The 15,956-nt window shown below is 42.3% G+C and overlaps 1 protein-coding gene across 4 annotated transcripts in view; it reads left to right on the top strand.

Moving 5' to 3' along the window:
- Positions 1-15,956, top strand: part of HTR4 (5-hydroxytryptamine receptor 4) — a 159,395-nt gene that overhangs the window by 102,327 nt on the left and 41,112 nt on the right. For all 4 annotated transcript variants that reach the window (XM_040497086.1, XM_040497068.1, XM_040497078.1 and 1 more), the window contains one exon: positions 1,873-2,441. In XM_040497086.1, coding sequence (XP_040353020.1) covers positions 1,873-2,441 — 569 coding nt within the window. The remainder of the gene's footprint in view (positions 1-1,872; positions 2,442-15,956) is intronic.

Raw genomic sequence — 15,956 nt, 5'->3', positions numbered from 1 at the left:
CTTTGCCCCTAGGAGGAATACAGAGTTAGGTTCCTGCAAGTTCTGGTCCGAATATTTTCATCAACCAATCAATACATAATATATGCTGCCTGTAAGAGAGGCCCATGAAAGGTAAGGTGACAGTAAGGTTGATATAAAATAATGGAAAACGATAATATCCAAACACTAATCAAAAGAAAGGTGGTATAGCTGTGATGAAATAAATCTAAGGCACGTCATCTTACCTGAGATAAAGAGATTTCGTTATAAGGAAAATGTCAATTCAATAGGGAGTTCTACTATAACCTTAGAATATACCATGAGACAAGACACTAAATGTGCACACAGATAAAATTGCATATGTGTGTATTATATATAATTGTTATCCATATGTTCGTGTGTATATTCACACTGTATACAGGCTGACCTCAGGCAGGAAGTGTCATTGGATTATACAGCTCTTTTCAGCCAAAGGCTCTTCCTAGACAAGGCTGATAACTCAGAGCTGTCAGCAGACAGAGTTTATAGTAGGGAGAAAAGCCTTTGAACCTTTTAAAGAGGTCCAGTCTGTCATTGCATCTAGTACAAGTGAAGTTTATTCCAGGAATGTAACACAATCGCTGTAATTCACCATATTAATACAAGAGAGAAGGAAAGCCCACGTGATCATCTCTTTATTGCCAGAAATTCATTGACAAAATTCAGTATCTGTTCATGATTTAAAAAAATTGTCATCAAAGTGAAAATAGAAGAGAGCATCCATAAAAAACTTCTAGCAAGTATCATACTTAATAGTAAAAAATTGAAACTCCCTTCCTAAAACTGGGAGGGTAAAATGGCGTCCACTATTACCTGTTCTATTGAAAATTACACTGGAGGTCTTATCAAGGTCAATAATGCAAGAAAAGTGGTGTTAAGATTGGAAAGGAAGAAATGAAATTTTTATTATTTGCAGGTCACATGGGTACTTATGGAGAAAATTCATAAGAATCTAGAAATATTAATAACGAATTTAACAAAGTTGCTAGATACATAGCCATACAAAAAAAGTCTTCACTGAATTCTACGTACCTGCAACAAACCATTAAGATTAAGGACTTTAACGTGGTACCATTTGCAATAGAATAACAGCTACTTAGGAATAAATCTGACAAAAGGCATGCAAGACATTTACACACAAACATTGTAAAATATTACTGAAATAAATTTCAAAAGATGTAAGTAATGGAAAGACTTACCGTGTTTGTGAATTGAAAAGCTGACCATGGGAAAGAAGTCCATTTCCCTCAATCATTCTACACTGACTCCAGTCAAAATTCCTCAAAGATTTGTATGGAGATTGATGAGCTAATTCTAAATTTTATATGAGAAATGCTGAGATGTAAGGACATCCCTGAGGAAGATGAGCCTGAGTTCAAAGCCCTTTTCGACCAGATATATTTGTGTGCAGGCAGAAGGGAAAGGGAGAGGCTAACTCTGCTATCGGTTGGGTAAAGGGAATGAAGGATGATTTTGTCTCTGTCTCATTTCTACTCTTTCCTGGAGCCTTCAGCCCCTGGTGCTCAGACAATGCCTCTGCGCCCTGGGATGCAATCATGTTTCTCTTCTACCATTGTGATTCTAGGTGCTATAGGCTAATAAGAAAAAGAGAATTTTGCTGATAAACGTTCTCTTTTTCCCTCCTCCTTTTCCTCTTGTATTTTCCTCTTCCTTCTCTGCCCTTCTCTGTTCCCCTCCTTTTCTCTCTCCCTTCCAATTTCTCGTTTTCTCTTCTTTTCCATCTTTTTTTCTTTTCTTAAAATTTTCCTCTTTCCCCTCCTGCTTCTTTCTCTTCACTTTTTTTCTTCCCTTTTCTCCCTTCTTCCCTCATTATTCTCTCTCTCCAACTCTCAGATAGAAAAAAGGAAGTTCAACCAGAATTCTAACTCTACGTATTGTATCTTCATGGTCAACAAGCCCTATGCCATCACCTGCTCTGTGGTGGCCTTCTACATCCCGTTTCTCCTCATGGTGCTGGCCTATTATCGCATCTATGTCACAGCGAAGGAACATGCCCACCAGATCCAGATGTTACAACGGGCAGGGGCCCCCTCAGAGGGCAGGCCCCAGCCGGCCGACCAGCACAGCACTCATCGCATGAGGACAGAGACCAAAGCTGCCAAGACCCTGTGCATCATCATGGGTTGTTTCTGCCTCTGCTGGGCTCCTTTCTTTGTCACCAATATTGTGGATCCATTCATAGACTACACTGTTCCCGGGCAGGTGTGGACCGCTTTCCTCTGGCTCGGCTACATCAATTCTGGGTTGAACCCCTTTCTCTACGCCTTCTTGAATAAGTCTTTTAGACGTGCCTTCCTCATCATCCTCTGCTGTGATGATGAGCGCTACCGAAGACCCTCCATTCTGGGCCAGGCTGTGCCCTGTTCAACCACAACCATTAATGGATCCACACATGTGCTAAGGTGAGTGTCAGGGGCTCGATAGATTTTGTTGGCTTGCGTGACTCGGAAGGGCTACCTCTCCAGTTTTTTTGTTTCCAGAAGGATTATTCTTGAAAACCTGGGCAATGTTTATAAGGATTAAAGAAAATTCTACCATCTGGTCATGAAGTAGAATAGTGGGTAAGGACTCAGGCTCTGGGAGAGACTGGCCTGTATCCAGATTCACTCTCCACTGTTCTCTGACCTTGGGCAAGTCATTTAAACATTGTGAAATTTCGTTTCATTAAAAAAAAAAAAATGAGATCATATTCACAATATCTACATCACGGGGTTTTTATGAAGATCAAATTAGCTGATGTGTGTGGAGCACATAGTATAGAGCCTGATACCTAGTGAGCAGTTAGTAAATATTATCTACTGTTATTTATTAGGTAGTGTTTTACAGGCGTGGTTAGAAGCATGGGATTTAAAGTAAAACAGACTTTATTTTGACTCAATGCCACTACTAATCATTTGTATAATCTCCCTTGGTTTTATTTTACTCCACTATAAAAAACATAGTAATAATAATAATATCCACTTCGTAGGGCCATTGTGACAATTAGAAATAATGTATCCATATGGGGACTGACACATAGTAAGCACTCATATTACTAACAATATTATTAATGTCAGTAGGAGCAGTAGTAGTAACATATTGCTTGATATCCTGAGATGGCCACAAAATAACGTGATAAACAAAATAAATAGAAGGATAAATATGCAACAATAACACCATGTGATAACTGATGTAATGGAGGTGGAGATAATCTAGAAGGGGGGTTTGAGGAGGAAAGAAGCTGATTTGACTTAAGAAAATCAGGAAAAGCTTCAGAGGCCAGCATTTTTTAATAATTGGAGATTTGGAGGAGAAATCAAGGAAGTCATTCTAGCAGATAGAACAGCATGAGGAAGGAAATGGCATGTGAAATAGCATGAGAAGATCAAGTGGTTTACCCAAGGTCGCGTAGGTTGATGGAGATGGGGGTCACTGTGGAGTTGAATGTTCAGTGACTAGTCATGATGCTTCTAAACCCTGAAAATTTTCTGGCTCCCCCGGGCTAGAGTTTTTCTCAGCCATGAAAAACCATATGTAAAAGTACATTCATCCTATGGCAAAGATGAATTGTCAACGGCATTTGTTTTCCTTTGCCCCAAGATGCATAGGAATTTCTAAAAAAGCAGCTCCTTCTTTGACACAAGCATTTAATTTTTTCTGATGACAGTATTCAGCTGTCCTGGCAACGCAAAACTGAGGAACTTTCATTTGCATGTGTAAGAAAGGAAGGGGTTGCAAGTGAAATATAAGCACTTCGCCTCTAAGACTGCTCAGAAGCCTGAATTCAATTTCCTGCTACGAGTGTGGTCTGACTTGTAGTGAAAACCTAGCATGGTGATGCCAGCTGCTCCAAGAGCCTCAAAGGCTGCGCCTGTAGGCTCACCTTCTTCCCTGATTATTATGCCTTGAGCGAGTGTCATGGGAAGAATCCAACCATGTAGTAAAGTGTGCATATAGGAACTTCTGTGAGGGGCGCCTAAAAGCTATTTAAGTCAGCAGCTGCCTCAGTACAGGCACCCAACGACTTACACTTGTATGTTCTAGCAGTGCATTTGTGGAGTCAGTTGTTTATGACTGGGGGGGGGGGGGGGCTTTTCCAGGACAGCCCAAGAAACCCACCTGACTGATAACGGTGTTTCGTCCCTGCCGCATTTGGAAACCTGCCGTGTGGTTGTAAAACAGAGATGACAGTTTAGAGGTGGCTGGTGGATGTGCTCTCCATACTTTATTTTTTGTGATTTCTTAATGAGGTAATGAAAACTGCAGGAAATTGGTCTGAGATACTCCTCTGTGGGGGTGAGGAATCTTCTAAGAGCGGGGAAGCCTATGCAGAGATGACTGTTGGAGCCCATTGCAGGGCTCCCCAGCTTGCTTTGAGCCCCCAGCTTGCTAAGGACAGGAATATTGCCTGTTTTGTTCACTGGTCCGTACCAAATACCCAATATGCTGCCCGACATACACTAGGAACTTAAACTCTTGATGAATAAATTCATACATCGTGCAGTGAATTCTCTAGATCGATTGTATCAATACGCCTTAGGAAAAAATTTATGTTTTTCTTAAAAATCCTATAAGCAGGACACCAACAAATTCCGATGGACTCAAGAAGTATAAAACCTAAATAATCAAAAGTACAATTGGCTTTTGTCCTGGTTTTATCCTTCACCTCAAAGACCATTGAAATGAATCCAATGATTTTTTAAATGCATTTACAGGGGCGCCTGGGTGGCGCAGTCGGTTAAGCGTCCGACTTCAGCCAGGTCACGATCTCGCGGTCCGTGAGTTCGAGCCCCGCGTCGGGCTCTGGGCTGATGGCTCAGAGCCTGGAGCCTGTTTCCGATTCTGTGTCTCCCTCTCTCTCTGCCCCTCCCCCATTCATGCTCTGTCTCTCTCTGTCCCAAAAATAAATAAAAGTTTAAAAAAAAAATAAAATAAAATAAATGCGTTTACAAACCTGCGTAAAACATAGAAATTCATAGATTCCTCTCCCTTTATTGTATTCTATTTTATCTTACTTTACTTTTTTATTTTATTCTTTTTCATCATGATAAGTGCACTCCCTAATCTCCATCCCCTATCCACATCCCCACCCGCCACCCTCCCCTCTGGTAACCATCAGCTTGTTCTCCATAGTTAGCAGTCCGTTTCTTGGTTTGTCTCTCTCTTTGTTTTTCCCTTTGCTCATTTGCCCTGTTTCTTAAAGTCCACATAGAAGGGAGATCTTAGGGTATTTGTCTTTCTCTGACTGATTTCGCGTAGCATTGTACTCTCTAGTTCCAGCCGTGTCATTGCAAATGGCAAGATTTCATTCTTTTTTATGGCTGAATAATATTCCAGTATACGTACCCACTTATTCTTTATCCATTCATCTATTGATGGATACTTGGACTGCTTCCATAGTTTGGCTATTGTAAATGATGTTTCAGTAAATACAAGGGTGCATGGATCCCTTTGAATTAGTGTTTTTGTATTTTGGGGGTAAATACCCCGTAGTGCAATTACTGGATCATCGGGGAGGGGGGAGTTCTGTTTTTAATTTTTTGAGCAACCTCCATACTATTTTCCAAAGTGGCCGCACCAGTTTGCATTCCCACCAACAGTGCACACAAGGGTTCCTTTTTCTTCACATCCTCACCAACACTTGCTGTCTCTTGTGTTTTTTTTTTTTTTATTTTAGCCATTCTGACAGGTGTGATAGCTCATTGTAGTTTTGACCTGCATTTCCCTGATTGTAAGTGATGATGAACATCGTTTCATGTGTCTGTTGGTCATGTGAAGGTCTTCTTTGCAGAGATGTCTGTTCGTGTCTTCTGCCAATTTTTTAATTGGATCGTTTTTCTTTTGGGTGTTGCGTTGTATCAGTGCTTTATGGATTTTGTATACTCACCCTTTATTGGATAAGTCAGTTGCCAATATCTTCTCCCATTCAGTAGGTTGCCTTTTAGGTTTTTTGGTGGTTTCTTTCACTGGGCAGTAACTTTTTATTTGGATTTAGTCCCAATAGTGTATTTTTGCTTTTATTTCCCTTGCCTCAGGAGACATATCTGGAAAAATGTTGCTATGGCCAGTGTCAGAGAAAATTACTGCCTGTGCTCTCTTCAAGGATTTTTATGGTTTCAAGCGTCACGTTTAGGTCTTTACTCCATTTTGGGTTTATCTTCAACAAAGGAGGAATGAATATACAGTGGGGAAAAGACCGTCTCTTCAACAAATGGCGTCGGGAAAATTGAACAGCCACATGCAAAAGTATGAAACTGTAGCACTTTCTTATCACTTGTATTTTACATAAATGGGGTCGTTTTATATGTACTTTTTTGCACCTTGCTTTCTATCCCTTAAGAATGTATTTTAGAGATCCTTGCATCTCAGAACATTTAGATCTAAATCATTCTTTTTAACTGTTCCATAGGCTTCTGTACTAAAAATACACACTAAAATTGATTTATTTCCCATTATTGGATATGTCGGTGTTTCCATTCTTTTGCTGTATCTAATGGTACTGTTTTTAATGCCCTTGAACACATTTCTTTGTGCATATGTATTCCTTTTAGATAGCTACCCAAAATAAAATTGCTCTATTGATGTATATGGGCATTTACAAATGTTAGGTTTACTTTAAGGTTGACCTTCTAGAACGCCGTAGAGATTTGTAGTCTCATCAGCAGCGTACGAGAGTAGCCTCTACTCCTTCCCTTCACCAACACTGTACATTACTCGTCTTTTCCTGTTTTGCTGATTACAGCAATGTTCTTTCACTGAATTTGCATTTTCCAGGTGGTTTGATAGGTTGAACCTCTTCTAAGTTAATTGCTGACTAATTTCAAAGTTGTTGACAAATATTTATCCTTATGTGAACTGCATTTTCACATACATCGTGCTTTGTGTGACAACTTTGTTGTATTTTTCTTATGAATTTCTGAGTGTTCTTTATTATCATCTAAATGTTAATCCTTGTTACATAATTTTCAAACTTTCCCTTCTCTTCCGCTTGCTTTTGAACTTGGGTTGACTTTTGTCATATAAAAGTTCCAAAGTTCAAAAGCGCTATTTATTTGGCCTCTTGCAGTTAACCTGTCTTCCTTCTTGAAATATTTTTGACATTCATTTTCCCGGACAGTATACTTCCCTGGTTTGCCTCCTGACTCACCAGCAACTCTTTCTTAGTATCTTTTATAGGTTCTTCCTTCTCTATCTGGCCTCTAAATGTTAGAGTTCTTCAGGGCTCGGTTCTTCATTGTCTTCTCAAATGACATTCTCGCTTTAAATGTGATTTGAGCATCCATAGCTTTAAATACCATTTTTGTGCCATTAATCTCTTTTTAATTAGTAGCTCTAGATCACAGCTGTCCTCTGAGCTCCAGACCACAAAATCCAATTTACTTCCTTGACAGCCTCACATAGGTGCCTCTCGGGAATCTCACATTTAATGTCCCTTAAACAGAACTCTCCTATATACCTGCCCACCTGCCCACCCCAGACTTCCTGAGTCTCCTCTATCTCCAAAAGTACCACTGTCACCTACCATGTTACTAAACCTGGACACTTTCTGTGGCTCTCAAGGAGAACTAACATATAAGCGACAGATGGGAAGCTTTAAGAAAGAAAAACCCATCAGCTGGTATAGAAAATATGGAGTTCGATCTAAAATAAATGCAAAATTGGGGCGCCTGGGTGGCTCAGTAGGTTGAGCGTCCGACTTCGGCTCAGGTCATGATCTCGCGGTCCGTGAGTTCGAGCCCCGCGTCGGTCTCTGTGCTGACAGCTCCGAACCTGGAGTCTGCTTCAGATTCTGTGTCTCCCTCTCTCTCTGACCCTCCCCCCATTCATGCTGTGTCTCTCTCTGTCTCAAAAATAAATAAATATTAAAATTTTTTTTTTAAATAAATGCAAAATCTAATCATAGTGACAAAATGTAAACCACAGAAATGTAGATTATGCCTGAACCTCCTGCTGCATGTTTAAAATTTGGAATTTCAGGGGTGCCTGGCTGGCTCAGTCTAAAGAGCACATGACTCTTGATCTTAGGGTCATTGAGTTTCGAGTCCCATGTTGAGTAGGAGATTAGTTAAAAATGAAATAAAATAAAAATTGGAATTTGATAAGTGCAACTCCATTTCCTCATGCAAAGCATCCATTGACAAATTCATGTCATTCTGTGTTATTAATAATGATTATGATGCCGAGCATAACTCAAAAAAAAAGTGCCAGTTACTGAATTTAAGAACTTTGAATGCATTACTGCATTTAATTTTTTACAACAACCAAGTAGGCTGCTATTGTAATTATCGTGATTTTAACAATGAGAAAAATCCAAGGTTTAAAGAGAGTATCTAACTGGCCCAAGATCACACAAAGTCTTCATGATTGTCTTCAGGCTAATGAAATATTAAAACACTCAAAATTGAAAATTATCTTGCCTTTCCTGAGAATCTATAAGGTATAGAGGAGTTAGTCTGCGACCGAAGAATCACACTGGGGAGAGCCAGGTCATGACAACACTCTGAAGCCGTGGGGCCTTTTTCTCTTAAAGTCTTTTTGAGAAAATGGAATTCTTCTTTTCCAGGTTGAATTAAAAACAGGCCGGTCTGCCTCAGTGGTTTGGAATAGTAGGTCTAGCCACGTAGTCCTTTGACTTGCATTACCTTTTGTTATTGAACAAACACATGGGCAACCAAAGAAATAAAACAAGCTTTTGCAAGACAGTCTTAGTGGACTTTGCCCACTCAAGTTGAATGAAATAATGTACCATGTAGCAGAGATGTCTGCCGTTGTGTTTGGTGTTCTGTGAGACAAGCATCTTCTTTGGAATACCCGGCTCATGATCAAAATAGAAGTGAAAATGCCATTGGTTGGCTCCTGAAGTAGTTTGTCTAGACATGTAGGTTGCATAGCCTTTTAAAAATAGTTTCCAAACATGAATTATTGTCATATATATGTTTCTTGGGGCAGTTTTAACTTGTATGCCCACATATATTAGAAAGAGCCATAGGGGCACCTGGGTGGCTCAGTCCGTTAAACATTTGACTCTTGATTTCAGCTCAGGTCATGATCTCACAGTTCATGGGATCAAGCCCTGTGTTGGGCTCTGCACTGACAGTGTGGAGCCTGCCTGGGATTCTCTATCTCCCTCTCTCTTCCCTTTCCCCCCGCCTCTCAAATAAATAAATAAACTTTAAAAAAAAAAAAAAAGGAGGAGGAGGAGGAGGCATAATGCCAGCGTATGAGCAATGGATTCTAAGAGGTTCGTCATTTGTATGAACTGATTCTTAGTGGATTTGGGGCCAGCTTCTCTCTCCTTGTCACTTCTTTAACTTGGCTCTATAGTTGTTCTCCCCATCCACCAGTCTGCCTTAGTCTTATACAAGAGTCACTTTGCCCACTCTACGAAACTCCCATCAGACATAATGGCAGAGAAGGAAGAAATCACCCAGTGAGAAGACATTGACTCCATTCCTACTCAAGTCAGGGACAAGACAGGTTGCCTCATCACCTGTGCTGTTCAACATTGCATACAAAATCCAAATGACAGAAAGGAGAAATAAGAAGTATAAAACTTAGAAAAAAGAGCAAAGCTGTGACTATTTATAAACAATATGGTTATTTAGCGGGAAAATCCCACAGTAAACTGAAAATGAAGACATTTCACAAGGATGTCCAGATACTGTATAACTAACTCAACATTCAGCGATTCCTACATACTAGAAATCACCAGTTAGAATGTGGATCAGTAAAAATACCACCATCCACAGGAGCAGTCACTAAAGTTACTTAAAAAAAAAAAGTGCAAAATAAAAATGTAAGATCTTTATCGAAGGGAACTTAAATACTTTCCTAAAGGAGAAGTCAAAGATACTGTGAAGGGTTCACTGCGGAGAGCAGAAGAAAAAAAAAAAATCCAGATTTGTCTTTTGAAACTACAGGAAACTCGTCAGAAGCCTAGTTTTGCAGACTCTGAAAGGTGATTTATTAGGTTCTGAGTAGGTTATTAGGTTTGATGCACAGTAACTGTGCACGGGGCATCGACTTGCCATGCACTGTGTAGGGGGTTGGTAGAGAAAGAAAAATGAGACCCGGTATCTCACAGAGCTCACAGCCTCACTGAAGAAAGAGACACACGAGCAAATAATCACAGCACAGTGGACATCACCGGGATTGTGCGCAAGGTTTACTGGGAGCTGGAGGGATTGCTACCTAACCAACAGTTTCCTCGTCGTCACTGATGAGGGTCTCCCGATCTCTGCTTGAATTCCTGCAGTGGGAGGATTGCTACTTGAAGGGCCTGCTCAATGGTTAGCTCTAGAATCTAAAAGGTCTCCTTCCATTGAGTTGAAATCTTCATCCCTGTGACGTCTACCTGCGGGCCCTAGTTCCGCCGTGAGCAAGAGAAAACAAGGCTACATCGTTTTGCTGAAATGACTCCTTCTGTATGCTTTGCATTAGAATTCCCTGGAAACGGAGTCAAAACATACATTCCTGGGCCCCATTCACTGAATTGGGGCACGTTAGAGAAAATGACATTTTTGCCAAGGTGATTCTTACCTGTGTTAAACTTTGAGAACCACAGTCTCTGATCCTCATGGATTGGAATGGCCCAGTGTATGCTGACTTTGGTTGTGCTTCAGGGTTATGACACATACCATATAATTCTTCGGTCCTTTCAGAGTCATAGTTTCATGTGATGTTAACTAGTGAAATTCCTTTCGAAGCGGCTTCAGCTCAGCCATTTTCAAGCCAAGTGACTCTGGCCACTTGGGAGGCAAAGTGTGATCCTATAGATTGTGACCACGTACCGTGACAGGAGATGGGAACCAGCCCTACTGATGTGATTTGGAGTTCACTGGGGGTTCGATTCTGGAGTTCTCTTTCCATTGGATGAATGTCAAGGATCTTGCCAGTGCTGTTCACTGCTGCCTGAGGAGTCTCCTCTCTGAGGAGAGCCTAGTAAAGGGCCTGGCACGTTGTGAGGCTTGACAAGGGGTAAAGGAATGTTTCTGTCCATTTCCCCAGGCTCGCTTCTCTTCTGTTTGACTGTCTTTATGGAGAGTAGCCCTCGATGGTCCAAGGCAGAGTAAGGATTTGTGGCATTGAGTGTAACCTTAGAACAGAAATTTTTCTCTACATGAAATCCACTGAGGATTCCATTGTTGGCTTCTTGGGTAAATAATCCCTGGCCTGCCTGTCTCACTACCTCATTGTGAAAATCAAACGAGGTAATGGAGGTGAAATTGCTTTGCTAACTGCAAAGCTCTGTCCTCAGGGGAGAGATAATGATGTGATGAGAACAGACTATTTATAAGTTAGGTAAACAGCTAAGACTGCATGCTTAGCAATGCAGAGACGGCATGCAGAATTTAGCTTTGGGGATGGATTTCTCTGCTCCCAGGCCAGGCTGAAATGACTCCCTGGTTCTCCAGGTTCAGACCTTGCCCAAAGCTGGGCCACTCACCTGGCTCCTCAGAAGGCTGAGAATTTCGGCCAGCACTTCCCAGAGAACTTCTTGTTTGTCTGACTTGGCTCTTGGCTGCTGTCCTCCGTTACCCACCGTCAATCTGCCTGATAAACAGGGGTTTTTTGTTGACTTGGGGCATCTCTAGGGCTGTGTTGTCCTATAGGGTAACCACTAACATTCCAAACACTCAGGAGCCGTATGTTATAAATAGAATACTTTCATTATTGTAGAAAGTTCTACTGGAGAAAACAGCTCTACAGCTCTGTGAGGCCTTCTGTCCGGAATAAGGCAGCGTATGCTTTCCTTCGGACTTACGAAGTGTTATCAACCAAAGCTCAATAATAAATAAGGCAGTTCTGACGGATGCGCCATATAAGTCTTTGACGTTTCCACGCACAACATGTTCAGGTTTAAATAGGGAATCAATAGGGGAGGAAAATATGAAGATAGAGAGAAAAAAGTGAGAAAGAGGCAAAGAAAACTAAAAACCAGTAGGAGAAAAGCATTTTTTTCCGGGCTATTACTTTTTGTTGTTTCCTTGGTAAATAACAATGGTCAGAAGTTATCCTTGTATTTAGTTGCTGTTTAATTATCTACTACCTGTGCCCCCGGCCGGACTGTCAGTACATAAGGGCAGGTAACATGTCTATTTTATTTCTGAAAGTTCCCCGAGGGTATAGCCCTTTGCTCAGTTAATACCCTTATTGGTTGACTGGATGGACGCTCTTATCAAATCCCGTTAACCACCTGGAATAGGTATACTCAAATAAGTTTTCACCCCTTAAAAAAAAATATTCATGAGTCCCATAACCGGAGTCCTTGTTTTTTTTCACTGTGCTGCTGCTTCCCAACTTTCAATCTCAACACATCAGAATTCCCCTTTTAAACAGAGGTTTTCACACCGCGGTCTAGATTACCCATGGATGAGCCAATAATTTAGGTGTGCTCTTACTTTGGATCCTGAGAGGTTTCGGCTAATGTTGGAAAGCTGTTTGACATTTAACAGCCATTTTGTGGCCTTTACCTTGAACTCCGGAGGTTACAATTGGATTCAACAGTTAGCTCATTGTTTCGAGCCAGTGCAGACTGAATCTGGGTGAATCAAAGATGGTTTGAGGATGACCTTGCCTCGTATCCTGCAGCCTCCACCAGGGCTAGCGGCATAATTTTCAGGGTCCCTTGGTCAAAGGCAGATAAAGGCTTCCACTGCAAGTATTAATATGTAAAGCCTTTTTTTTTTTTTTTTTAATCTGCAGTTTCTCTCTTAACTCGTCATGGCATATTTTCTTTGCTATTTACCTGTCCTCTAGTAGGAAAGTAAAATTTAATTTTAAATTGTTAGCAAAGATTTACCATTTATAGTTCCCAAAGCCAGTTTTAAATGCAAACATGAGACCATTTCACTTGTATGGAATCACCAAAATGACACGAACCATGCAAACCATGTATCTGACAATTCAAGGGTGCTTATGGACTTTGTTTTTACCAGCCAGTGCACAAAACTCATGCAAGTGTTTGTACCTCACCTCTTGAGAGTACACACATTCCGCTAACACGCTACCTTCAGCTAACTGATGAGTAAAGAAGGACTAAAAGGGAAAAGAGCCGTGGTTGGCCATATCTCATCCTTTCTTTCTATGTTGATATTTTCAGCAGAAGTGGTTGGCAAATACAAGACGGTAGAGGGTTTTTTGGTGGTTCCTCCTCCTTCTTCGAGCAGCACTGCCTTCCTCCTGCATTTGCCAAGTTCTGGTCAGATGGAAACCATGGCCTTCAGGGCTGTCTGTGTTCCCAGTTAGTCAGTCGTACACGTGTTGATATGAAGCATGAGCATAGGATTCTAGTGGACCTGTGATCTGTGGGAATTCAGTAAGACTCCCTGGTAAACATATTGTAGAAGTTGCTGACCAAGAGACGATGGAAAACAGGAAAAACACTTTCTATATATGATGTGTTCACCTTGTATTGGCTCTGAGGCATACTTCAGGCATGGCGAGTCGACCAGAATCCTGTGCTCATGGGGTATCATTAACGTTTTGAGGCAGCAAGGAACTATGGCGGACACACACATGCACCTATAGCCTGTGCTCGCCAGTGCCCCAGATATCACTGGTGCATGTTCCGTTGTCCCTCAGACTTCACAGGTTCAAAGATAAACTTACTAAGAATTTCAATATGGCAGCAAACAGAGCATTAAACCAAGACCTGGGTTTCTGTCTGGCTGCACTGCTCACACAACCAGGAAGCTGGCCTGTCCCTCGTCCTTCCCAATCACAACCTAAAGCAGCTCTCAGGAAACATTGCTCTTGTTGAGAGAACACCAGGAAAACAGAATAACAACATCAGAAGAGCTCCCCTTAACCTGAAGTTTAGTAATCAAGTGGCTTAAGCTGCCCTCCAGGATGCCCTCTTTTGGGCCGAAGTGCTGAGGCCTAAGCATTATTCCCTCCACGGAGACATTTTTCAAGGAAAAGTTCCCACCTCTGACTTAGAGGGAGGTGAACTTGAGTTATGAAACCAAACGCATAATGGCTGTCGTGCAGGGGGTTGGCACACCTGGGTTTTAGTCCTGAGACTTGTCACTTACTGTTAACATGTGACCAGACATTTCTGGGTCTCTGTTCCTTCATCTGTAAAATGGGAATACTATGAGAACCCATCTCCTAGGGCTTTTGTTAAGGTTAAATACGAGACTGTATGTGCAGAGCTGAGCCCAGCTCCTCTTACACAGAAAGTGCTCAATAAACGGAAGCTGGTGTAACTGCTGTTATTATAATTGTATATATAACATCATTCATATCTTGGTTAAACAAACTTCTCCAGTTATTTTTTCAGCTTTCCTGATAAGCATTTCGTAAGAAGTGAGTCAATAGAAATCTCTGTGCTCTCTAAACACTGCTCCCACGCAAGGAATGCCGCCCTCCCTCAACTGGAAGAAAAACCAGGGATGAATTAAATTAAATTAATCCCACTGTTTATAAATAATTGTTTAAGCAACAGGAGACAAGACCTGTTTCCTGGGTACATTATGCCTCGTGCTGAACAGTTGGGACTGTTATTTTGTGTTTTTTTTTTTTTTTTTAGTTTTTTTTTCCAACGTTTATTTTTGGGACAGGGAGAGACAGAGCATGAACGGGGGAGGGGCAGAGAGAGAGGGAGACACAGAATCAGAAACAGGCTCCAGGCTCTGAGCCATCAGCCCAGAGCCTGACGCGGGGCTTGAACTCACGGACCGCGAGATCGTGACCTGGCTGAAGTCGGACGCTCAACCGACTGCGCCACCCAGGCGCCCCTTGGGACTGTTATTTTGAATATGCCTTCTGGCTTTTAAATTACCCGTCGGCATTTCTCTGACCCAATCTAAAACGTGCTAACCATGCCGAACAAGCTGCGTACGTCGTCTGTGCCTTTGGTGTTCCTCTTTTGCTCTGCAGGTGCTGGACTTGGTGCTACGGTGTTGAGGTTCCGTGTACCAGCCCTCTGAGACTGGCGCCCACAATAAAGAGGGGTCAAGCATGCCACTCTGCAGGGCAGACTTCGAAACCGCACCCAGCTCCAGAGACGCCCAGAGTGGTCTGGGGTCACGAATGGAGGCAGGGTGGTGTGGGGTTCCGACCCTTGACCCTGGATCACACTAGAGCTACTGGAGAGCTGTTAGTACCTGAGCCTGGGCTCCACTGGTAGAGATTCGATATAAAGGGTCCAGTTGGGGACCAGAAATGCTTCTGTTTTAGGAGGTCAGGAGTACTGCAGTATTGAGATCCCTTGGTTCGGTGGCCAGAGCAGGGAGCCTGTGTCGATCACCAAGGAGTCATTGTTTCTTTCAGCACCAATAGAACAGGGAAGTGCCTTCAAGTTTAGGGCTCGTTCCATGTCTTAAATACTGAGCTAGTGCGGGCATAACCCATTAGTTCTCAAATGGGGACAATTTTGTAACCCAGGGGACATGTGGCGATGTCCAAAAGCGTGTTTGGTGTTCCTAACTGGCGGGGGCTCCTGACATCAGTGGATTTCGGCCAGAGATGCTGCCGAAGCTTCCAACTATGCATAGGGCAGCCCCCGACCCCATTGCAACAAAGAATTGTCTGACCCAAATTGCAACATAGTGCTGAGGTTGAGAAACCCTGCCTGAAACGGATTCTCTGGGCTTCGCAACATAGACTCTCCTTACCACTGACAGGCGACAGCAAGGGGGGCCTTTTACCAGCGCCAGGGGACAATGTATGCTTTTACCTGCCCACTGCAGTGCCCTTCACCACGCGACTCCTCTTTGTTTTTCGTTTTTGTTTTGTTTTGTTTCTTTATTTTGAGAGAGACGGAGAGAGTGCAAGCAGGGGAGGGGCAGAGAGAGAGAGGGAACCAGAGAATCCCCAGCAGGCTCCCTGCTGTCAGTGCACAGAGCCCGATGTGGGGCTGGAACTCATGAAACCATGAGACCATGACCTGAGCCAAAATCAAGAGTCGGACGCTTAACCGAACTGAGCCGCCC

The sequence above is a fragment of the Herpailurus yagouaroundi genome, unplaced genomic scaffold (assembly GCF_014898765.1).
Source record: "Herpailurus yagouaroundi ecotype Mexico unplaced genomic scaffold, PumYag 29, whole genome shotgun sequence".
NCBI lineage: Eukaryota > Metazoa > Chordata > Mammalia > Carnivora > Felidae > Herpailurus > Herpailurus yagouaroundi.
Note: the sequence above shows the minus strand (reverse complement) of the source record. Positions and strands in the feature narration are given on the sequence as shown.